Source organism: Delphinus delphis, chromosome 8 (assembly GCF_949987515.2).
Source record: "Delphinus delphis chromosome 8, mDelDel1.2, whole genome shotgun sequence".
In the NCBI taxonomy this organism is placed as follows: Eukaryota; Metazoa; Chordata; class Mammalia; order Artiodactyla; family Delphinidae; genus Delphinus; species Delphinus delphis.
Genome location: NC_082690.1, coordinates 97,193,310 through 97,217,688, shown reverse-complemented (window position 1 = coordinate 97,217,688; position 24,379 = coordinate 97,193,310). Strand labels below are relative to the sequence as shown.

Genomic DNA, 24,379 nt, shown 5'->3' with positions numbered 1-24,379 from the left:
CGTGTGCCACAACTACTGAGCCTGTGCTTTAGAGCTCCGCAACAAGAGAAGCCACCGCAATGAGAAGCCCACGCACCGTAACAAAGAGTAGCCCCCGCTCGCCGCAACTAGAGAAAGCCTGCACTTAGCAACAAAGATCGACCTGAAAAGCTGTATATTTATAAAGAAATGGAATTTTTAGTTAAAAATCTTCCCACAAAAAGAACTCCAATCTTCAAAAATGTGATTTTGTACTTTTATAAACATTTAAATTTATAAACTAAAATAGAAAACATTATCTAATTTTCCTTTGGAATTCTTCATTGACCCATGGGTTATATAGAAGTGTATTATTCAAAATTTCCATATATTGGGGGATTTTCCAAAGGTGTTTCTGGTTTTTTGTTTGTTTGTTTTTGTGCAGCTTGTGGGATCTTAGTTCCCTGACCAGGGATTGAACCAGGGTCCTTGACAGTGAAAATGTGGAGTCATAACCACTGGACCACCAGGGAAGTCCCTGATTTCTAGTTTAATTCCACTGTGGTCAGATATACCTGGAGAAAACTTATATGACTTGAATCCTTTTTGCCTTTATTGAGAATTGTTTTATGATCTGGAATATGGACTACCTTAGTAAATATGCCTTAGTAAATGTTCTGGGTGCTCTTTGAAAAGAATGTATACCCTATTGTTGGGTGGAGTGTTCTATAAATGTTAATGTACACAGGTTATGCATGTGGATAAGGACTGGAAATGAAATTGAACCAATATTTTTAAAAGTAGACTTAAAAAATATTTATGTCATTAAAAAAAAACCCAATTTGAATTATCCTACTAGATTCTGAGTTCCTGGAGGTCAGAGACAGTCTTCATTCATCTTTAAGTTTCTAGAATCATACACAGTCCCTGACAGAATACGTGCCTGTTAAATAGACGTTTTTCCCCACTTTAGATTAAAAGTTTAGAAAATGAAAGCCATCCAATCCACAGGACTTATGGTTGCCTCACAGGAACCAGTTCATGAAACAAATTTATTAAATAAAAAGCCAAAATGGCAAGGCATCATTGAGAAGGAGATTAAAAATCAATCAGAAAGCATTGGCATCACCTCCTTACACCTAAATACTATGTGTGACAGATCACCATATCTTAAGAAATACCCAGAAAAAAAAGCAACTAACTCAACAAAAGGCATAGAGACGATGCTGCAAGTAGACAAGCTAAGGTAACTAGCTCAGGAAGATGAGAGGGAATCTACTTGGAATCATTAAATAAACTTAGGATATGAACTGGATGAACTGGAAGTTCCCAAGCTTTAGACTCTTAGGACAAAAAGCCGCAGTCTATGTGTCTATTTTTTCTCCCCCAAGCCATCCTCTACATTGTTACAAGAGTTTATTGTTCTAAATGTTAAATTTGACCATGTTACTGCCTTACTTTAAAAACATTGTTAACTCACCATTACTGGGATGAATCAAAATTCCTTAACATGCAGACATATATATTCCTTCACAGTTGGGTCCCAACCTACTTTTCCAGCCACTGTGCCATTTATTCTTCCCTACACACTTAATTCTCTAGCTATGCCTTTCTACTCACTATTCCCAAACATACTGAGCTCTTTCACACCCTCTTGCTTAGGGATAAGCTCTTCTCTCTGCCTAGAATATACCTCTCCCACATTTTCTGCCTAGTAAACTCTTACACATCCTCTAAGACTTTGGCAAAATGGTACCACCTCCAGGAACCCTTATCCAATCTCCTATATAAAACAGGGTAAAGGCTGAGTGAGAACAAGGCAAATGTAAGATGGTAAGCTCTGAGGCTATGACATTGAGCTGGGAGCGGCCATGGAAGGGTCTGGGGAAACAGCATTCTAAACAGAGGAGACAGCTTGTGCAAAAGTTGTAAGAAATGATAGCATGTTGCAGAGCTGAAAGAAAACCAGTGTGGCTAGAGTAGAATGAGTAAAGGGAAAAGTGGTCAAAGAATTAGGCAAAGGCCAGCTCATGAAGGACCTCAAAGGACATGTAAGAAGTACAGCTATTATTCTAAGTGCAGTAGGAATCCATTGGAAGGTTTTAAGCCTGGTAATAACATGACCTGATTTGTTTTTTAGGAAGTCACTGTGGCTGCTGTGTAGAAAGTGAATTATAAAGGGGCATGTGTGAAACAGACCATTTACATAGATGCTTGAGTCATGTTTGTTACTAAATGAGTATTTATTCATTGATCCATTTATTTATCCACCATTCTAAATTCATCTTTACTACTGAAATAAGCAAGACATACTGACTTGTTTGCTGCAAAAGCTCTATTTATACCTGCCAGGTGTGTGACTATCAAGCTTCTAGGAGATTAAAAAAATATATCTAGGAAGTCCCACTTTTCAGGGTGTGTCCCAAGTTATGCCATGGAACTGAATCAGCCATGGTACCCAGATCCTGGCAAAAATACTACTGCTGAGCTGGAACGTGAAAAGTGTTGGTACTTGAAGTGGTGGTATGGAGGGTTTGCAATTAAAGAAGCACAAAAATGCAAATCAGACTATTCCCTTATACTTTCTTTTTTTTTTTTCTTTTTTCCTGGTCTCCAGTAGTAGCCCCCTGAACCTAGATAAAAGCATACCATTGCTAAAAGTTAATTATATTTTTCTATAAATCTTTCCTGGCTCAGGGCCTTTGTACATACTGTTCCTTCTGCCTAGAAGACCCACCTCATCCACACTTAGCCTGATGAATCTTACTCAGCATGCTAGTGTTAGTGCCTCTGACAGGCCTTCCCTGAACCCCCAAATCTAAATCAAGTCTATCCTTTCATAGAACCCTGTACTTTTCCTTGAACACCCCTATCATTTGTAGCTTTAAATTCATTTGTGAGATCATTCTTTTAATGCCTCTGTATACTTGTAGCCTCCCCAGCCATCAGAGTGTAAGTTCCAGGGACCCAATATATCTGTTTACTACTGCCTCTACAGTGTCTGGCACATAATATACCCATAATAAATACTTACTCCCACTAAGTGAGTTAATATTGGAAATAGGCATCCCTAGGCAGATAGGTATAGGACTCTTTTAGCTCCTTTCCTTTAGCTGTGCTTTCTCTTGTTTCTCTTGTTTTCCATTCTATAGCTTTAAGAACTCCTTCCTCCATTCACACAAGAAAGTGATCCTAGAGATGGAGCAATTCTTTTTTTAAGACTCATGTTCTTAACTTTTTAATCAGGGTCTCTCAACCTCAGCACTATTAACATTTTGGGCTGAATAATTATTTGTTGTGGGGAGGGATGTCTTGCTTATTGTAGGATGTTTAGCAGCATCCATGGCCTCTACTCATTATTTGCCAGTAATACCTACTCCCCAAAATGTCTCTAGGCATTGCCCCATGTCAGCAAAAATCACTCCTGATTAAGAACCACTGTTTTAAAGTGTGGAAATGTCAAACCTTTTACTCTTTTAGAAGAATTATGTTTAGAATTCAGGTTGTTGAATGATGCCTGGGTTGTAAGAGGATTCTACCAACCCAACTGGATCAAAATAGTGCCCATTTCTATCTTGTTTCTGTAGCACCCCCAGGGTATCCTTTCAAAAGGCCATTAGTGATGGTCTAATTCAGGGCAATATTCTGATCTTAGAAATTCAGTCCCCTGGTCTGTCCTTCAAGGATGAGGAAAGGGGTGGTGTTTCTGAGGAAACGAATGTCTCTGAGACACTTCTGGAATTGGCAATCCCCTACAACTTTCCTAGGGGCATGTCCCAGGGGACAATAAAAGGGAGACAAACAGCCCATTCTGGCATGCTTTTCAGGATCTCTCACTCCAAACAAGACAGTCTGAGAGGCCTGGTAAAAATAAATATGGCTTAGCACTCCTGGCACAAGAGCAGTTTCTGACAGCCAAGACTTAACTCACCCTAGGGGGTGACCCAGCCAGGGACTATGCATGAAGTTCATTTCTCCCTATTGATATTCCCAGTGACTCACAGCAGCCTGGGATTGCTCTGTGCACCAGAACTGTGCTGAACCATGGAGGAGGAGGACTCGGGATGCACACAGAAAATTCAGTCTCTTGAGCCTGAGTCAGACAGGGACAGCCAGCTTCCCTGTTCCTCCTCAATCCCAGAAAAACAACACAAATCATGCCTTCTGGAAAGGAACCTGTCTTTTGAATACAGAGCGGAAACTGTTTATAAATTCTTAATCCCCTGACATTGAAAGTATGGTGACTGCCTGTTCTGGATTTTTTGGGGCAAATGTATTCATTATACCACATGTCCTTAGTTTTCATTGTGGGAAAAAAAAATGCTCTCCAGAATCCTAAGGTCTTCCTCAACAGGTCAAAAAGCAAGTCGTCGTAAGCAACGTATATTGAAACCTTGAGACCGACGAAGGCTGCATCAAAACGTTGTGGGGAGGAGGGATTGAGAATCAGCCTCTACTTTTTCACCCTTTTCTCCTTGGATTTTAGGCTAAGATGACATAGGCCTTAAAGGTTGACTTTTTCCTAGCAGTAAGATCAAGTAAGCCTGACCTGACTCGACTGCCGCCTTCAGTCGGCAAAAAGAACTACATACACAGAAAATGCCTCATGGTATTTGTTACCATGGTGACGTTAGTTCAACATTTCATCTGCATGAAAATTTTAGGCAAAACAGAATAGAGAAATACTGGCTAAGAAGCAGTTAACAACGCATTTTTTCCTTGCTATTGCAAAGTTAACGTTAGCTTTGGTCAAAGATGGTAATTTGAAGTGAAAGCCTTTGAAAAATTGCAGACGAGCGAGGATGAAATGGCAACCAATCCATTGGAGAAATCTCCCAATATCCTCTTTGCACTGTAACAAATTACTCTCCCCTCAGCTAACATGGCGCATTTGGGGCTTCCTCATTCTATTTACTAGTGAGAAGAAAGTGGTTTAACAAAATTGAAGATGATCCAAAGCCAGAAACTGTTGGCATACCAGCTTGGAGGGAAAAGCGATATACAGGACTCTAAGGAAGTTGGGGACTTGGACAAAAGTAGCAGGACAAGATTCAACCTAGAAAATGGCAGGTGGTAACAAAATTAATCCACATTATTAATATGCACTGGGGAGAGGCGTAGGCCACAAAGCTAAGACAAGAGAGGAATTTATAACTTTATGTACTAACCCAAAGGTTAAATATTGCTAGAAGGCCCTAGAGACTGAAGCTGGGAGGAGGCTGAGGTCTCTGAGAGAATACAACTGCAAGCGAGGGCTTACTTCCTTACCCCCTTCCTTTCTTGCCAGGATCTTAAAGTCAAAGAAGGTGAAGAGGCTAACTACGCTGATTTACAAAGACAGCCAGGAGGAACTACGTCTGGGCCAATTCTGGACGTCCGAGCGGGGGCGACAGGACCCAGACAACCACCTCAGGAAACGAGTAAACGAAAAAGGGAGGTCGTAGAATTATTTAGCTCTAGAACAACGCTGCCTAGGCGGGGGTGGGGGGAGGGGTGGAGAAAATCTCAGGAAAGGAATTTTGACAGTGAGAACGCTAGTTAAGACACAGCACTCCAGGCCCCCGATGCCCCTTGTTTGATGTCCATAAAGACCGAGAGGATTATGCATTAGCAAGCCTTGTGTATTCTGAGACATCAATAAAGTCTGGACTTGGGGCCGGTAGGGGGGCCGGGGTCACGTCCAGGCGACTTGGGTCAGCCTGGGTGCACTTCTCTGGCACAGAACTAGAGTGAGCGGGATCCGAGAGTTGCTGCTAGGATAAAACCTTTTCTAAGTTAAGGACTTTAAAGCAGTAGTACTGGGGAGAGTGAAGGGGGGCTCTCTTGAGGGCTAGGAACGTGGGGGCGGCTTGAAGAGGAGCTGGGCCAGCGCTGCAGGCGCCGGCGGCTGGGGTCTGGGGACCGCGGGGCGGGGGCCGAGGGCGGAAAGGGGCCGGGCCGGCGCTGGGGGCGGGACCAGGCGTGGTGGCCGTGGCGGGGGCTGCGGCGCTGGGGGCGGGGCAGGGCGGGGCGGGGCGGCCGGGCCCGGGACACCCCCTCCGGATCCACTGGTGGGGCGGCTTCGGCTTCTGCAGCACTGGAGGCGGCAGCGGCCGGAGGGAGACTTGCGGGGCGCGCCCGCCACCGTGGACCGGGACGCTTCCCCTAGGGGACCCTCCGTCGACACCCTCCGCCGCGCCGTCCCGCAGGAGCCGGCGGGACCCCCGGCCGGCAGGGAGCGCCGGCGGCGGCACCATGAGGCGACCGTGGGGCGCGCTGCTGCTTGGCGCCCTGCTCTGCGCACACGGTAAGCGGCGCCGCCGCGCCTACGCCGACCGGCCCAGCGGGAAAGTTTTTCCCTGGGTCCGGCCGCGGCAGGAGTCACCTCCCGAGGGCGGGACGGCGCAGGCTGGGGCCTGGGACCCCTCGCCCTCACTCCAAGCAGGAGCCCAGAGGTTGTGTTCCGGGGAGGGGACCGGGAGCTCCCACAACTCCTCCAGTCCGAGACGGGACAGCGGTGGAGGAGCACTCCGGGCTCGGGTCTGGGCCAGGCTGGGGGGAAGGTCCGAGGCGCTCGCTCGCCTTCCCTCGCTGCTCTTTGAAGAGCTGGGGTGCTTCCCTTTTCAGGTTTAGACAGGGTCTCTGTGTCTTTGGTGCGAATGAATGTGGGCGAAGAAAGGGAGGCGGGGAGGGATGGTCGCTAAACCATAAATTGTAAATAGCCCTCTTTTCAGGGGCTGGGGGTCTCGGGCGGATTGCGGAGAGGCTCCAGAGGAATCTGAATACTTGAGCTCTGGGGATTCCTCCACTCGAGGAACAGTTCCTTGGACCCCGGACCATGCTCCCGCCGAGGGTCCTTGGGCACTGCCTGCTCGCAGCATCTTCACTTAGTGGTGTTTTGGGTTCCCTCTCCTGGTTGTGACCAATCAGCTTCCTGCCCTGGATCCTTCCCGGAGGGGGGGAGGGGGAAACAGGGTTGGAAAAGGGGCAGAGGAGGGACATAGGGAAGAAACTGCTGGAAGGCTCCTGCAGATCCGCCCTGGCCGGGATAGCTGGGCGGGTATCGCCGAACCTCAGAAGGCAGCCTCGCGGCCCGCGCGGTGGCCCTCGGGGAAGCTGGAGGGATGGCAGCAGGACTGCTGCTTCATCTGCTCCTTATTAATAACTTGTTTGGTACCGGTACGCAACTGGTGTGTGTGATTAGGGCTCCAGTGGAATCTGTTTCTCCGCAGCCGGCTAGGACCGTGGGTGCACTCCGTGATTTAGCAGCTGCCTCTAGTTTGTGCCCAAAGATCAAAGAACTTTGATCTTTGAATCCCAACCCTATTCACCCACCGCTGTTCAGCCGGGGGAGACACGAATCTTCCCATTCTCCCCGCTGCTGGGATGAGGCGGTGGGGTTCAGAATAATGGGGTCTGTAGACCACGGCCTTGAGCCAGTTCTTTAACGTAAAGGGAGCTCGTGTGGAAATAATGCAAATTTCGGAACTTGCCTGGCGGGGCGTGGAGATGCCTGAGCACTTGTTTTAAAGGTGTTTACCTCCCAAATCCAAAACAGAGTTCTCTTGTCTGTTATTTAAATTCCCCGTGGGTTTTAAATGACTTTTTCCATGCCCACTCTAACCCGACCGAGCTCTTAACTCTTCCTCTCGGAGTAGTAGCCTGGGCGACCCACGTTCCTCTTTGCACCGTGCTCTCCCCCTCCCGAGCTCTCTCCTAGAAGGTTATTTGCAGCCTCTCTGGCGTGTCGGGACAGCGGCCCTACTGGGGTAGGAATGTAGCTGCTCTTCCCACCGCATGGGCCCCTTAAAGGGACAGCTATGCTTTTTGGGGGCTTTTCCCCTTCGGGCTGCAAGGGAAGAGGATGGAACTTTCCTCTCGGCCCCCTGGAGGAAGTTTTGAAAAAGATCAAGGGAAATGGCACGGCACTGAAAAAAAAAAAGGGCCAAAACGGATACCAACAAAGCCAGAGAGGAGATTGTCGCCTTCTGCCCTAGGGAAAGGGGAGCTGGAACGTTCCGGGCTGAGACTGGCCAAGAGGATTTTATCGCTCCAGAGCTGTCAAAATTGCCTAACACTACATCTGCATTGAGAACGGGGGTAGAAAATTATGTATATTTTATGCTTCACAGAAGAAGGTTGGGAGGGTTCTGGGTAACTATTTGGGTTCTTTTTAAGGACAAAATATTTAATGGAAACTTCTAAGCATGGCAGGCTTTCTGTGCATGTGAATAAGGACACTCCATGGCACCAAGATCTAAACTTCGCCTGGCCTGATGCTGAGCCATCCTCAGAGGCTTGGAGGGGACAGATTCATGGTTCATCAACCAGTGAGACTGAGCAGTCGCTCAACCAAAAATATCACCACAAGGATCCCGCACTATGTTCCAGGGGCTCAGGGAGAAGACAGTGTGTCATAGTAGATCGGTTAGGCAGATCTGACCTCCGCTAGGAATGAATTCAAGACAATAAGATATAAGGTGCTTATTTGGATGCTGCTAGTACTTGGGGCTTTTCCTAGAGCCTGTGGGATTGGCCTGAGCCTATATAATACTCCAACCTTAAAGATTTTGGAAGGGAACTTGATTGCTGGTAATAGCCCTGGGTATCTGCCTATTGAGGGTTGACGTGAGGCCTCAGACAATCCACCACCATTTGAAGAGTGGAAACCCTGTTTGTCTTAGAGATCTCTTCCAGGTAAGCTTTGGTAGATAGAGGGTTATATCTGAGGATGAGTGCAAATGAGTGGAGCTGAGACTGGTTTCTTTTCCATCTGGTGTTTTCATGGTGCTTGGTTGACCTTGTCCCTGATCTTACTGGACTTGTGAAAGATGCTTGGCTTGTCACTGACTTTGGATTTCCTCTTCTGTCCCCTGTTGCATATCAGATAACATCTTTGGGACTGGCACATGGTATTAAGAATGACAGGTGCAAGGGAACTGAGTATGACCATGTCTGATACAGAGCACGTTGGGCATGTCCATTTTCTGGGCCAACAGAGAACACAGGAAATCACAGAGGACAGGATATTTTACACGTCTTTCTCATTCTTTCTATGGATTGACTGCTAATCTTGATCCCTAAGAAGAAGGAAAATGGGAGAGACTGGCTATGTTGCTTCTCCTTTGAAGAGAAGATTCATCCTAGGGGCTTCCAAAATAGGAACAGAATTTTGGAGACTACTTTAAAAAGTAGTCTTGTCTTTTTTTGTGATTGGACACATCTCATAATTTCGAGACAGTTCCATGCCCATGGCTGACTAGGTCTGTTAGCCTGTTCCAGCCACAGTCTCTACATTCCTTGACGCAGTTTAGCCATGAGTTTTGTCACAGTTGCCTGGACATGGGGCATCTGGCCCCAGACTGTGTCTGGATTACCATCTCAGCTTCAGCATTGGAAGACCTTTTCCCCTTCTCAGCCTGGTGGGATTCAATATCCCAGGAAAGCCTTCCTGCCAACTGGTTGGCTGGCAGAGCCAGGCTTTGGCCCTATAAATAGCTCTGATGAATGCCTGTACTTGCCTCTCTCCTTCCAGCTTCGAGCTGACAGGGTCAGTTCCTTCTCCCCAGCACACTCAGGAGCATTCCCTAAACTGGGCTCTGCACCCATTCATTTGTTCATTCATTCCCCAGACACACATTTGTCAAGTGCTAATCTAATCACTGCATACATAGCTCTGTGATCAAGAAGCAGAGGCAGGCCTGGGTTTGAATCTTGGCTTCGCCACATCTTTGTGACCCTGTACAAAACACTTTATCACCCTGAACTTCGGGGTTCATATCTGTAAGTGGGGGGCGGGGGTGGAGTAGTAATAAATTATCATGTGAGGATATTGTAAAAATTAAATGAAATAATAGTATGTTCAAACCATTCGGCACAGAAGCTGACAACTACTCTGTTACCACAGGTCTAGGTAAATGTTAGTTGCTTGTTAGCATGCTTGCAGAAGTGGATTAGAGACGGTTCTTGCCTTTGGACTCGGGGAACCAGACAACCGTAGTTATACTACAGTGTCATGTGCTAAAATGGAGGCTCAGCCCTTCATTTCAGCTGGTTTTTTGCTTTCTTTTTTTAAAGATCTTGCCCTTTCTTTCCCCCCTTGAAAACCTAATGAAACCTAAGCATATTTCCATCCTGTCCACACTTCAAAAAAGAGATTAAGCGATACCATGAGTCTAGGGGGCCCACTCTGCCTTAGGTCTCCTGGGAGAGGGCCTGGGATGTGGGGCTTTCCTCTGAGAGCTTCCCTGTTAAAAGCATTGTGGTCAGGGATGCAGCCAGGCATCTCACCCTAAGGTTGCTGTGACCCGGGGTGAGAGGTGCTGGCTGAGGTCTCTTGTAGCTGGAACAGTTTAGAATTCCAAGCTCTCCCTCCCACTGGCCTGGGAAAGGAGTCAGGCCCCAGAGCTCATAAGATAGTAATTGCCCCAATTTGGGGGCCGGGCGTTGGGGAGCTGCCTTCCTTCATGACTACTGTCTTCAATCAGGAATCCTGTCAGCGTGCAAGGATAATTGATTCAGGTCTCAAGCCCAAGACTCGCTCCTCCCTCCCCCCACCCAGCCCCCAGCTCCTCCACCCCCAAGTTTGACCCCTGTTGTCTCTTTGTTTCTTCCATTTAAGTTGGTGCCAGAGATGTGATGGTTTTGGGGGCTGTGGAAAGTTGACCATAACCAAGAGCAGCCGTTCAAAAGAGCTGATTCTCTAGCTTCCCTGGCTGTCGTTTGACTCCATTTTCTGTTCTGCATTTTTGATTTAGCAAGAAGCAAACATCCTTGGTGCCCTTGGGCACCTCTTACGCCCTTCTGAGCAAACTTTATTCTTTCACGGCACGTAGGCATTCCCATCCTTGCTCACAGCTGAGTGGATTGCCTGCAAGCTTCCCTAATGCTCTGCTCCCCTGCCCATTCAGGTTAGAGTGAGAAGGGGAAGGGCGCTGCCTGAGCCCCAGCCGGGAAAAGCCTTGCCGGAGACTCGGGACTCGCTGCAAGCCCGGACATGGCCTACAGGAGCTCCCCCCTCACCTCTGTGCTGAGCCAGGGAGGATCGGAGTTGCGAGCAAAGCCGGAAACAAAAGACTGGGAGCAAACCTCCCATCTGGCTGAGAGGCAGCACAAAGGTGCTGCTGCATAATTTATCACCGGAGGTTTTCTGGGGCCGGGAAGCTCCTGGCTCCAGGCAGCACCTTTTTGGAGGAGAGGGTCCCTCCCCCTGTCCCATCTGGGTGCAGGGCCAGGCAGGTACAGATTAGGGTATTGGGAGAAACACCTGATTAGCACGTGAAATAAAGAAGCTTTGAGGTTGGAAGCACCTCCAGTGATCTCTCCTCGCTCTGCAGCTCCGCTTCCTGCCTGGCCTGCAGGGCAGGGGTGGGGGGGAAATGCTCCAAATGTTCCCTTCGTTGGCCCCAGCCTTGGGAACCCGACTGTCACCGTGGCATGGATGAGGACAAGAGATAGTTTCACTGTTAGGGACTACAGCCTTCTGGAAACCAAATACAGATGCCAGCTTCTAATATCCATAAGCCTAGTAAATAAGAAAGGGGATTTCCCTCCTTTTTCCACTCCCCTGCCACACTCACTGTCAGTTGAAGTGAGAAATTTCAACCACAGGTTCAGAGAAGCAGTAAAAGTGAATGACTTTAAAATATACCTCCCCCAAATGAGAATTTCTGCTCCTCTGGGAGTGATCTCTGGTGACCATTTTTGCCCAACAAGCTGGGGACGTGTGGTCTAGAAATTACAAAGGTATCTCTGGGGCATTTCACATTTGTGAGTCTTTTGCTGTATTGCTGGCGCTCCAGGTGTTAGCGTGTTTTATCACATTTACTCCTCACCGTATCCTTATAAGGTAGATTCTGTTAGATTCCTGTCTTACAGATGGGAAACTAAGGCTTAGGCCATTTGCTATCACACAGCTAGTGAGTAACTGACCTAGGATTTGAACCCAGAGCCTAAACTGTTAACTCTCTAATCCATACTGCCTCTTAGCATAGAATCTTCTGTATCTAAGCTATACCAGAATGTCTTGGTCGGGACTGTCTGTATTTTATCTTAGATTGCCCTCTCCTCTGTGTTTTCGGTCTTCATCGTCTCAGGGAATCCCAATTCTCATAATTCTTTATGAGAATTACCTTTCAGGTGCTTCTTGATGGAGTGAGGCTTAAAAAAGCTCCCAGAAGGGGAGATATGGTTTGTTGCTCCCTGAAGCCACATGTTACTCTGTGGACCTTGGGTTTTGAGATGTAAGGGGAGAGGAAACAGTACTTTGAGCAGCCCCTCAGAGAGCACAGCCACATTCAATCCCTGTTGGATTTGTGAAATCTGTTGACTAAGCTTCTAGGCAGGGTAAGAAGCCTGTATGGCGAGGTAGCTACGTTACTGGGTTGAGAGAGAGGACACAGATGAAGATGATGGGGTTAATAACAACAACAACAACAACAATAATAGCTGCTTATGTATTATGTATAATAGCTACTTTATATGTATTATTTCATTTAAACCTCCCAGCAACCTTATGAAATAGGTACTATTATTACCCCCGATTCATAAAAAAGGAAACTAATCCATTTCTAAATTGCTCTGTAATTTAGGTTCTAAATGCTCTTTTCTATGTTTGCCTCCTAAGAATTGGTTGATGATAAATTAGGTAAGGATAAAGGATACCATGTACTTCAAGCTCCCCCAGAGAAGGACAGTAAAGCAGGACTCTTGCCACAAGACTCTCTCCCACCTCTTCCTGTGGTCACTCATGCCACCAGCTTAACCCATGGGAACAGCACTGCAGCTTGGCGCACAGTTGGATTTTTCGACATCTCAAGCCCTGAAATATTAGGACTTAATCATGGGGTGGATGGATAAGACAGTCTGGATGAGTCAAATTCTATAATAGCAATAGTAGGTGCTACCATTTATCAAGAGCTTAGTATATGCCAGGCATTATGCTAAGGGCTTTTTATGAATTAAGTAATTCAATTCTCATAATATCCATGGGAGGTAGGGGCTCTTATTATCTCAATTTTCCAGATGAAAAACTAAGGTATAAAGAGATTATACCTGGTCCAATGGCCAGGAATTAGCTTAGTTTTGTTTCCATGTTCTTAACACTATGCTCTTCTGCCTCATAACTTTGGAAGCTGACCATTAAGGACTTCTTTTCTGTGTTTAAAAGTGGCAAGAGAAGGCTGACCTTGTTGGGACCAATAATCATGTGATTTATGGTATCACTTTAGAGGGGGCCCACTAGGAGAAGACTTTATCAGATAGATTTTCAAACCAGGTAAGGCTGGCCTCTAGGGATCTAGGGACAGAAATAAGGAGAGTCACGGCATGTCAGTGTCACAGCTTGATAATACAGCCAGTGAAAGGAACTCTTGTTGGAGAAAGGAGTGAACTTAAGCTGGATAGAACTAGGAAGCCACCTTAAAAAGAAGATTCCTGTTTTCTTGAGTATAGGGTAGGTAGGAAATAACCACTTTTATTTCTCATATTCTGGGCTTCTCTTTTCCTATGACTCCCAACTGTCACAAGATTCTAATGGAATGTGTCATTCATTCGTTTCACAAACTTATATTGATCATCACTACATACCAATCACTGAACTGTGCACTGAATACAAAGCTCTGTATCATACAATTCCAACCATCAAGAGGCTTCTGGTCTAGTAAGTGAACAATGGTCCCACAGTGAGCTAAATGCTACCGTAAGAGGAGACACCAAGGGCCTCTGGGGCACACAGCAGGGGCTTTCAATTCAGCTGGGGCTTTGTGGGTCCAGGTGGGGCAGCATCAAGAAAGGGTTCATGTTCTGGCCTCCTTCTACTGCCAGCCATTTACCTTGTTTGGTGTTGGTTCCAATGTTTTCTGTGCAGGCTCTGTCCCCTCAAACAGTGGCTGTATAGCTACCCAAGTCTCTCCAGACTGCAGGTATCTCTTGGGTGAGACTAGATCCATTTCCATATGGCTTTTGGCTGTCACCCCTTTCAGTTGTGTTAGTCTTGTCTTGCTGCATGGACTTCCCTTTCAGTGAGAGACGCCTACTGAGTAAGCTGCCCAAGGAGCTGAAATCAGTGGATTGGTCCCTTGATTGGCCTGGATGTAGTTCAAAGTCATTCCAAATAACTTATCCTCATTAAATAAGGTTTATATCTTCACCGTTGCTGCCAGTTGTTAGGAGAAGAGAAGAGAGCTTTGGTATGTTATGAAATAAAACATCCTTCACTTATATGAGTGATGATTCCTCCCTTTCCCATTGTAATCCCTTCCACGTTGGGGTAGCTGTCATATCCCAACACTCACAGAACACCCCTTAAGCCTTCTCATTTCTGGTTCAACTTGAAAAAGCTGCTCTGTAGCTGTGTATAGTCACTGTACACCTTGGGCCTCCAAGTGACAGGTGTGGTCCACCTTGAGCTGAGCTTTCTGTGGGGCGATCGGGAGCAGTGCCTCTCTTTTTTTTTTTTTTTTTTTTTTTTTGCCTGTGCCTCATGACTTGTGGGATTTTGGTTCCCTGACCAGGGATCGAATCTGGGCCCTCAGCAGTGAGAGCACAGAGTCCTAACCATTGGACAGCCAGGGGAATTCCCAGCAGTGCCTCTCTAACTTGAGTGTGCATCAGTGGGAAGCTTTATTGAAAGTCCAGATTCTGAGATCATATTAAGAGAAGAATATTGGTCTAAGGGTCCGAATGGGGCTGCCATCCTGGCTCTCCTACTCACCCCATGACCTGGGCCAAAGTAGGTGATCTTACCAATTAAATGGGTAGTCCTGTAATGATTAAATGAGAACGCAAGTGTGTATGCAGACGTAGCTTGCAAACTGTCAAGAAAAACTGCAAAACATAATCATTTGTTGTCTAAAGCCCTGCCCTTTTCTGGACCCACACAGTACCGAGGCACTCTTTCGAAGGGCTAGGGTTCCATACTCTCCTTGCTTTACTACTTTACCTTAGGGCAAGGGAAATTGGCCTTTAGCCTCAGCAGTAGCCAGAAGGAGAGGTCACTGCTTGAGATCCATAAACTCACCGCACATTTGCCAATCCAGAATGCAGAAAGGACCCCCAAATCCCAGTGTTATAAATCCCCTTTTTTGATCTCAGGGTATTGGAAATTCTCATAATAGCAATACCACTTATTAGGAGGCAGTATTCATGAAGAGATTAAGAGCAGAGGATCTGGAATTGACCTGCCTGTGTGTGAATGCTGGCTCCAACCCTTAGTATCTGTGTGACCTGTCAACAGACTTCCCCTCCCTGTGTCTCAGTGTCCTCAACGGTAAGGTGGTGATAATAATAACAGTGCCACTTCCCAGGGTTGTTGAGAGCATTCAGTGATGTGGCATAAGAAAAGCACTTAGAAAAGTATTTGGAGGGCACATGGTAAGTACTCAGTAAATGATGGCTGCATTTTTATGAAGCTTTTGCTGTGTGCCAGCCCTGCGCTAAGCAGTCTACATGGATTATTTAATCTTTACAAAACCCTTTGTGGTAGAACTGTTGTTATTCCCATTTTATGGATGAGGAAACTGAGACTCAGAGGCATTAACTAACTTGCTCAATGCTGTAGAGTTAGTGTAGAACCAGGACTTGAACTCCAGCCTCTCTGACTCAAGAATCTGTGTTCTCTCACGTATTACACTGTGTCTGGTAGTGTCAGCAGATGGGCATTTCCCTGCTTTCCTTCCGAAGAAAGCAGTGAGAAAGTGGTCAGATGGCTGAGATTTTGGTTAACCTCCCAGGAAGGCCCTATGAGCACATTACCATGTATCCTAAAAACTGAATAACTTGATGATCAGGGATAGTGAACACTTTGGGAGGAGGTCTTTTCCATGTTGAATTGCATTAGGTTGAAGGTTCCATGCCCTTTGAGGCCACGGTAGCTTGCAGCGTGGCTGGCAAATAGCTTTCAAGGCCAGAAGCACAGCTGAGTGTTCTAACTGAACACTTCTTAAAATGAAGTCCGCGTTTTGCCACCCGCAGTCATTTGTATCCTTTCTTCACTCACCATTCTTTTAGTTAAGAAGGGTTAAAAGCTGTCCTTTATGATCACAGCCAGGACTTGAGTGAAAAGGCAGAATTCCACCTCCCAGGATCCCAGAGGGGCAGCAGTTGTCCAGAAGAGCTGGGGTTTGGAGTATAATGTGTCTGTTTACTGTATGAACACCCAAGCCAAGAGTTTGCCTGTCGCCGGCTGCCTGACCTTCAGATGTTGCTCTGACATGCAGGAAGTCATGACTCTTCAGCAACTAACTTGATGCCCACTGGATGGAATGCTTTGTTCCTGAAGTCTGCAGGGGGAACTCAGGACTTCTGCTATCACTCAGCCAAAAGGGGGCCGGGGGGGAGGCTAAACAAAACCCTGAAGGCTCCGCTTTTACCTTGTGGATTCCTTTTGACTTGCATGCAGCCTGAAATGCTGCTGTCCTTGATCTCCTGATCCTCGTACTGAGGTTCTTAAAATCAAGGCCTTTCAGAAAAAGCTAGCCCCCAAATCCTCATGCCTGCACACCCCCAGCATGCATTTCTGGAGCATCCTTGGTGTTCCCAGGCAGGAGGTTAGCCTCTTTCACATTTATCTTCATGTCCAACCCTTGCGGCTTTTTTTACACACAAGGAAACAGGCTAAGGGGCTATGGGATTCGTACAAGGGGGCACAGCTGGTCAGTGGGACCCAGCTCTGTGTGCTCCAGGTCCAGTGCTTCCTCCTCCTCTCCCCCCAGTGCCCCCTCTTCCTCTCCATTCTTGTCACCCCCTTACCCTGATCTCCTCCTTGGTGTGGCCCCGCTCCCTGCTGTGCGTGGCTAGCAGCATTTCTCAACCTCCGTTGACATTCCAGGCTGGATAACTTCTTTGTGGTGGGCGCCTGCCCTGTACATTGTAGGATGTTTAGCAGCATCTGTGGCCTTTATCCTCTAGATGCTGCCGGTACCACCAATCACAACCAAAACGTCATCATGCATTGCCAAATGCCCCCAATCTTCAACTGAGGCCAATCTTCAATGAAGGAGAAAAATCATCCCTCATTGGGATGACTTTTAGCTTTATTCTTAGCCTTATTCTTCCTCTTCACCATTCTTCCCCGAGAAAGAGGTCAGCGTGTTGGTGGTGAGCCCCATGGCATGGAGTGCTCTGGAACACTTAGTCATTGCTCTTTCATCCCAGCCAGAGTTCCCTAAAGCAGTGCCTATCGCTGTGATGAGCTGGTCAAACTTACAAAAGTTCCTCAGGCTCTGGTGCCCAGGGTCTGAGTGAAAAAAGCCCTCATCCCTTCTCAGTGCTCTCAGAACAGGCCCAAGAGGATGGGACTGGGTCTTCAGTGCTTCCCTGGGAAGAATCCTCTGTCCTGTACTTGCAGAGAGATCTGGAGAGACAGGAGTGCTGGGCTTGGAGTGGGGCCTTCCTATGAGGTATAGAGATGCTGCTCCTTTCAGATGGATTCCCGTGGCTTCTGCAGGAAATCCTGCATCTTTTCTAGGGCAGCTGATTCCCTTAGCATGTGGAGGGGGAGGGCAAGGCCTCAGTTGAAGATTGGGTGAAAGCTGTGGTCCTTCACTCCAGAAACGTACACTTTGCCTGTCATTTCAGGGGTTCACAGATACCAAAGGTTGGCCGTCCCTCCCATCCATTTGCAGGTTAGGGGCCCTTGCTTTATGCTTACACTTATCCTTGGGGTTGAAGTGGAGAGGGAGGGGTCTTTGGCTCCCCTTTTGCTTTTGGTGGGAATAACAGTCCACCCTTTCATTCTGGGCCCTAAACCCTAAGCTGGCTTGAGTAATATAATACAAGGTGAGGATGTAGTCAAGGAGATGAGCCGAGAGAGAAGCTGGGCCCTGTAAATAGGAAAGGAAGCGGGATGGCAATTCGGGAGCTGACTCCTTCCCTGTTCCAGCCCAGCCTGAGGGCAAGGCCCAGCTGAGGGGAGGAAAGGGAGGAGAAAGCAAGCGGAGGAGATGAGCAAGGGAGAGGTGACCCCCTTCTTTCCCAGCTGCAGCAGCCCAGCGGGTTAGATGAATGCTGGGAGGGGGGAGGGTGACCCTGGCAGAACCCTTTGTTCCAGCTGAGGCTGGAGCGGGGGCACCGAGCCATTCACACGCCATCCCAGGGCATCCTGCTGGGCACGCTGGGGAGGGGGCACAGCAGCCGGTCATGGGACTTGGCCAGGCAGATAGCTGGATGCTCAATAGGGAAGCCTAGCTGCGTGCTGCGGAGGCTCCGGGAGGGGCTGCTTCTGCCATCCTTCCTCCAGGCTGTGGCCGGTCCCGCAGACCAGAAGGCCTTGACTGGTCCCAGTCGCTCTGCCCTGAGGCAGCCTGGTTTCCCGGTCCCGCTTCTCCTGGTCACCCTCCTTAAAGCGAGTTCTAACTCAGGGACTCACAGCAGCGCCTGTTGCTCCCTGCTCCCTCGTGTGATTTCTTATCCCTAAAGGGGCTCCAGCATTTTAATTCCGCTCTTATTTCTTATTCTCCCTGGCCAATGTCCTGGTCCTGGATAGAGGCAAAGGCATCCATAACTCCACCTACTTTTGGAGGGAAGGATATGGAAACCTTTCTACGTCGCCCATGCTGTCCCTGGCTCCCCTTCCTCAAGACCACCAGCCCTCTAGGTGGCATCATTTGTCCCTAGGCCTTTGGGGGTGTGTGCAAAAAAACCCTGTCATAGAAGGGATACTGGACTGTTTGTGAGCCCAAAGTCAGAGGGTATCTTCTTGACCATTTGTGCCTTGGAGGAGGGAGAAGGCACGATTATATGGTCCACACCTCCCTGCAGCATCACTGTGGCCTCCTAGGTGACGGTGCTCCTAGACTTGGCTCCTCTACCTTGCCCCCCTGGAATGGGCTTTGGTTGCGTGGGAGCTGAGCCCTCACTGGTGCCTCTTCCCTCTTCCCAGGCCTAGCCAGCAGCCCTGAGTGTGCTTGTGGTCGGAGCCACTTCACGTGTGCAGTGAGTGCCCTCGGCGAGTGTACCTGCATCCCCGCCCAGTGGCAATGTGATGGAGACAACGACTGCGGGGACCACAGCGATGAGGACGGATGTAGTAAGAACCTCCCCATGGGACGCTGGGAAGTGGTAGAAGGTGTGAGGGAGCAAGGACAGGTGTGATGGCGTGTTCTGTGCATCAGCTGTGTCAGACTCAAAGTTGGACTCTCTCGAGGGTGACAGATATTAACAGATGGGTGGTTTCTTCACAATATATATGGCTTCAGCCCTCCCATATTTCCATGCATGTATGGCCAATAAAACAAACTTTGAAACAAGTACAGGAGAAAACATTTGAAATTACAGGTGGTCTCTTTAATTAAATAGATCTCTCTGTATTTATGTGAATGTGTGTATCTATTGCATATTTGTGCATTTTAAAATGTGCATACTATACGTGGATGCCGAGGATTTCTGTGTTTCTTATGTTGGTATTCTTTGTAATCACACCTTTTCAAATAACATAAACTCTGTAAGAAATCACATATTCTCATGAAATCTCCCCTTTCCCCTAGTGTCGTAACATGCACAACAGGCTAGGGTATCCTGTCTTGGATATGTAGTAATATTACCCCTGAGCCAGTTACTTGTCTGGATTCAGGGGTGCAGTCTCCACCCTGCAGTACCTATATCTGAGGGAGGCTAATTAGTCTCAGAAGAGTGAAGCTACAACCCGGACGTTATTAACCCTAACCAGTTTAGCTAATTGTGATGATGGTAAGTGGCTCACTTTCATGTAGCACTTTGGAGGTGTCAAAAGACCTCGCTGAGTCAATTATAATTATCCCCATTGTACAGTCAAAGAACCTGTAGCTCAGAGAGGGTAACTGGTTTGTGTGATAAGTGATGAGTTCTCGAACTTGAAATTGAGCCCAGGTGTGTCAATCCTCATTTGATAAGAGGAAATGGGGAAAAATACTTTTGTTTGTCTTTTCATGTTTTCCTTAACTGCTCTCCTAGTGGTTTTGAGCTCCTTGGGCTCTCCTGCCTTCTGAATCCCTGACCACCACTCCCTGAGAAAGCTCTGGCTTCTTAACTGCTGTTTCTGCTTGGTTCTCCATCAGCTGGGGGCAGGCGTAGGAGTCTGTGAGGAAGGACTGTAATTCAGACAGGGAGTTACCAAAGGATTTCTGGCCCGGTTGAGCCTGCCTGAGTAAGTGCACCAGACTGACACTCGTTTCCCTTCTTTTGCGGGGACTCAGTGCTACCCACCTGCTCCCCTCTTGACTTTCACTGTGACAATGGCAAGTGCATCCGCCGCTCCTGGGTGTGTGACGGGGACAACGACTGTGAGGACGACTCGGATGAGCAGGACTGTCGTGAGTGCTGGCGGGACTGGGCAGGTTCCATCAAGCTCTGCTGGGAAACAATTTTCAATCAGAGAATGATGCCACAGGGGCTTCCCTGGCAGTCCAGAGGTAGATACTTGGCCTTCCAATGCAGGGGGTACAGGTTCAATCCATGGTCGGGGAGCTAAGATCCCACATGCCTCGCGGCCAAAAAAACCAAAACATAAAACAGAAGCAGTATTGCAACAAATTCAATAAAGACTTGAAAATGATGCCCCAGCCCGTGGTCTTTGGCTCTTGTCCTTCCACCTCTTCTCTTGGTCAGATAAGCCCCCGGAGACAGCCACCTCCTAGGCTCCCTTGGGAAGCATCCGAGCTGCTTGCCTGCTCTGCTCTGCAAGGCTTTCTGCTGGGCTCCCAGGCGCTGGCTCCACTGCCTGTAGCAGCCTGACCGCTCTGTGCCCACAGCCCCGCGGGAGTGTGAGGAAGACGAGTTCCCCTGCCAGAATGGCTACTGCATCCGGAGCCTGTGGCACTGCGATGGTGACAACGACTGTGGTGACAACAGCGATGAGCAGTGTGGTGAGCGGGGCTCCAGGGAGGCAGGCGGGGTGGCTGGTGGATGGCATGGCCATGGGGAGAAAGAGCAGCAGGGGCTCTAGCACTGCCCGAACCTTGAACTGCCCAGGTGCCTGGAGCAGCTGGAGGAGAGCAGGAGGGGCAGAGCAGCCAGACCCCCCAGGAACCACAGAATAGGAGCCTGAGGCCCAGTCTCTCCAGGGCTTCGGCTTTCCCCTTGGGAGTCTGCACCGAATCTGTGGTGTCTTGCAGGGCCTGGGTCAGACTCCCAGGGGCAGTGAGGATGGGAGTCAGGGAGGATTGCAGGAGGGTTGCCGGTGGGGCTCCTGCAGGATTGTTGTCCCATTGCGTCCCCCCAGACATGCGCAAGTGCTCCGACAAGGAATTCCGCTGCAGCGATGGAAGCTGTATCGCTGAGCACTGGTACTGCGATGGTGACACTGACTGCAAAGATGGCTCTGACGAGGAGAGCTGTCGTGAGTGGCCCCAGAACTCAGGCTCTTGGGCTGGGATGGGGCAGAGGGCTCCATGCCATGGGCTGAGGGCCAGGCTGAGGAGTGCATGAACAGTGGGCAAGGAGTGTGGGTTCTTAAGAAGCGGCTCCTCCTAGGTTGAGCCAGGGAGGGAACAGGTTCCCCAGGTGGGAAGGGAGGTCTCCCTTTGGTCCACCAGAATATGGGAGTCTATAAGGGCCATCCCAAATGAAACCTGGTTTCTTTGTCTGAGCATCTTGCTCCTTTGAGGAGTCAGGGCCCCTCTCCTCTGTCCAGGACTGAGTGTATTCCCCTCCTCGCCCCTGCCCTCCTTCCAGCCTCGGCAGTGCCAGTGCCCCCCTGCAACCTGGAGGAGTTTCAGTGTGCCTACGGCCGCTGCATCCTCGATATCTACCACTGCGATGGTGATGATGACTGCGGAGACTGGTCGGACGAGTCTGACTGCTGTGAGTGCTCTGGCCAGCTGGGTGGGGGAGGGGAGGCCAGGCTGGGAGGAACTCCTGGGGTGGCAAGGCACAGGTGCCACCTGGGTCAGGAGCTCAGGGGACAAGCTTCTGGTTTCCCTGGTCCCTACTGAGCAAAGATAGAAGAGCCTGGGTGCTGGGGCTGTGGCTTTCTGGTCTGCCATGGGACACTGGGTGCAGGGACTAGCTAGAGACAGAAGCCTATCGTGTTTCCGCAGCCTCCCACCAGCCCTGCCGCTCTGGGGAGTTCATGTGTGACAGTGGCCTGTGCATAAACGCGGGCTGGCGCTGTGATGGCGACGCGGACTGTGATGACCAATCTGATGAGCGCAACTGCAGTGAGTGGGGGGCGGTGCCGACGGCCTGGGCTGGAAGTAGAGAGAGGCCACCACCGGCAAAGCTTGAAGACAGTTAGGACAGGACCACCATGTACAGTCGTGTAGGTTGGGCATGGCCCAGAGGTGCCAGGTGCAAAGGATGCCAGTCCCACAGTAGACATATCTTCCTTGATTCTGTAGATTTATATAGTCATCATGGCAGTTTCCAGCAGATGGCAGTAAAGTGTCTTGAGGAAAAGGCACCTTTTTCCATTTCCCACAGAGATGCCATATAGACCAGCTGTGACACTGCTGTCAAGAAGAGTGGCGTGGGTGCTGGCATAAAGCGCATTTTGGGGTGTCAGGGTGGTGCTTTGGGCTGACGTGGGGCCCGGCTTTCATTAGACCTTTGCTTTGCCCAGCCACCTCGATATGTACGGCGGAACAGTTCCGCTGTCGGTCAGGCCGCTGCGTCCGTCTGTCCTGGCGTTGTGACGGGGAGGACGACTGTGCGGACAACAGCGATGAAGAGAACTGTGAGAACACAGGTAGAGTCTCCCAGGGGTACCCCAGGCCCGTTAACCCATAGGTGGGTTGGAGGATAGGGGTGGGAAGAGGGTGTTACTGCTGCCTTTCCATTTGGGCCAAGGTGATGCTTTAGTCAGATCTTGCCCATGACCTGGATTTTTCCTGCTCTTCTCAATTACCAGTGTCAAATCCAGGTGCATCTGTTGACCTGCAGTCTCATGGCCTGGAACACAGTATCAGGGCTGGGAGTTTCAATGGCCTCTCACATCTTAACTCACACATGGCTGGTGCCTAGTGCTCTGGCCTCGTGAGCAAGGACTGCTCTCTGGCTGACAGCCCCCATGCCCCCTCCCCTAGCCACACTGGTGCCGGACACATGGATGTGCTCTCTCATTCTGTCCCACACCCCTCACCATCCCACTGCGGTGTCCTGGGGAGAAAACACATGCAGACATTCAGCCAGCCCTGTCTGAGCTGTTTCCTGCCTTGGACCCCGACCCTCCCACCTTGAGTCTCATCTGTCTCCAGCTCACCCTAGAAAATGACAGGCTCCCATCCTTTTGCTGACCCAAGCCCTGCCCTGATGTGACCTGGGTCTCCCTCCCTCCTTCCCCATTTTCCTCCCTCCCTCTCCAGGAAGCCCCCACTGTGCCTCGGACCAGTTCCTGTGTTGGAATGGGCGCTGTATCGGGCAGAGGAAGCTGTGCAATGGGGTCAATGACTGTGGGGACAGCAGCGACGAAAGCCCACAGCAGAGCTGCCGTGAGTGTCCCCCCGGGCGCGCCCACCCGTGGTTTGTGGCTGAGCCCCGCCCATATGCTTCAGAGAGAAGCCTCCCCAGTGACTCTTGCAGCCTCAGGAGCTGTTCTTCGTGGTCCAGGTGGAATGCCAAGTTGGCTGTCTGGGGGAGGATTCTGGGCTCAACTCCCATCTCTGGCCTGCCTGGCACAGGGCCCCGGACGGGTGAGGAGAACTGCAATGTTAACAATGGTGGCTGCACCCAGAAGTGCCAGATGGTGCGGGGGGCAGTGCAGTGTACCTGCCACACAGGCTACCGGCTCATCGAGGACGGACGCACGTGCCAGGGTGAGCTGGGGCCTGGGTGGGAGCAGGGCCAGGCAGCTGTGTTTCCGATGGGTCAGGCATTTGATGGGCGTAACCTCATATCATGATCACAGTAGCCTTGGGAGGTAGGGATTGTTATCCCTCCCATTTCAAAGGTGGGGGAACGGAAGCTCAGAGAGGTGAGTTAGCAGAGTTGGGATTCCAGCCTAGCTCGGAGTGAACTCAAAGCCCTTGACCGCTTGTTATATAGTCTTCCCACTAGGCCTGGAAAGTGGATGGGTATGTGGGCAGGGAAGCAGCTCATCAGCTGGGCAGTTGGGGTGGGAGGATGGCAGAACAGAGATCTCCTGACCACGTTCCGTCCTCACAGATGTGAATGAATGTGCCGAGGAGGGGTACTGTAGCCAGGGCTGCACCAACAGCGAGGGGGCTTTCCAGTGCTGGTGCGAAGCAGGCTACGAACTCCGGCCTGACCGGCGCAGCTGCAAGGCTCTGGGTAAGGGGTGTTGGCATTTGGCTGGGTGGGCAGAGGACTGAGCCTGGCAGCCAGGTGCTCCAGTGCTTGGAGATTTGCCGAGAGTTAGCTGTTTCCATTGCAGTAAAATGGAGCTATGAATTGCATCCTGAGCCCCAAGCAAAACCCTGCTGGGGTGGGATGTGCACTTTGCAGGCTCCCACCCTTCTAGCACTGATGCTAACAGCTTGGGACGTGCCCTAGAGGGCTAGGGGCCCCCTGG

General features: G+C 49.5%; 1 protein-coding gene across 1 annotated transcript in view; it reads left to right on the top strand.

Annotated features, from left to right (window-relative positions):
- The first annotated feature begins 6,057 nt into the window (after positions 1 to 6,057).
- LRP4 (LDL receptor related protein 4) overlaps positions 6,058 to 24,379 on the top strand; it is a 52,683-nt gene continuing 34,361 nt past the window's right edge. Inside the window, exons 1-11 of the mRNA XM_060018809.1 lie at positions 6,058 to 6,244; positions 18,818 to 18,964; positions 20,109 to 20,225; positions 20,664 to 20,777; positions 21,134 to 21,250; positions 21,586 to 21,714; positions 21,951 to 22,070; positions 22,472 to 22,597; positions 23,214 to 23,339; positions 23,529 to 23,663; positions 24,013 to 24,138. Coding sequence (XP_059874792.1) covers positions 6,193 to 6,244; positions 18,818 to 18,964; positions 20,109 to 20,225; positions 20,664 to 20,777; positions 21,134 to 21,250; positions 21,586 to 21,714; positions 21,951 to 22,070; positions 22,472 to 22,597; positions 23,214 to 23,339; positions 23,529 to 23,663; positions 24,013 to 24,138 — 1,309 coding nt within the window. The 5' untranslated portion in view covers positions 6,058 to 6,192. The remainder of the gene's footprint in view (positions 6,245 to 18,817; positions 18,965 to 20,108; positions 20,226 to 20,663; positions 20,778 to 21,133; positions 21,251 to 21,585; positions 21,715 to 21,950; positions 22,071 to 22,471; positions 22,598 to 23,213; positions 23,340 to 23,528; positions 23,664 to 24,012; positions 24,139 to 24,379) is intronic.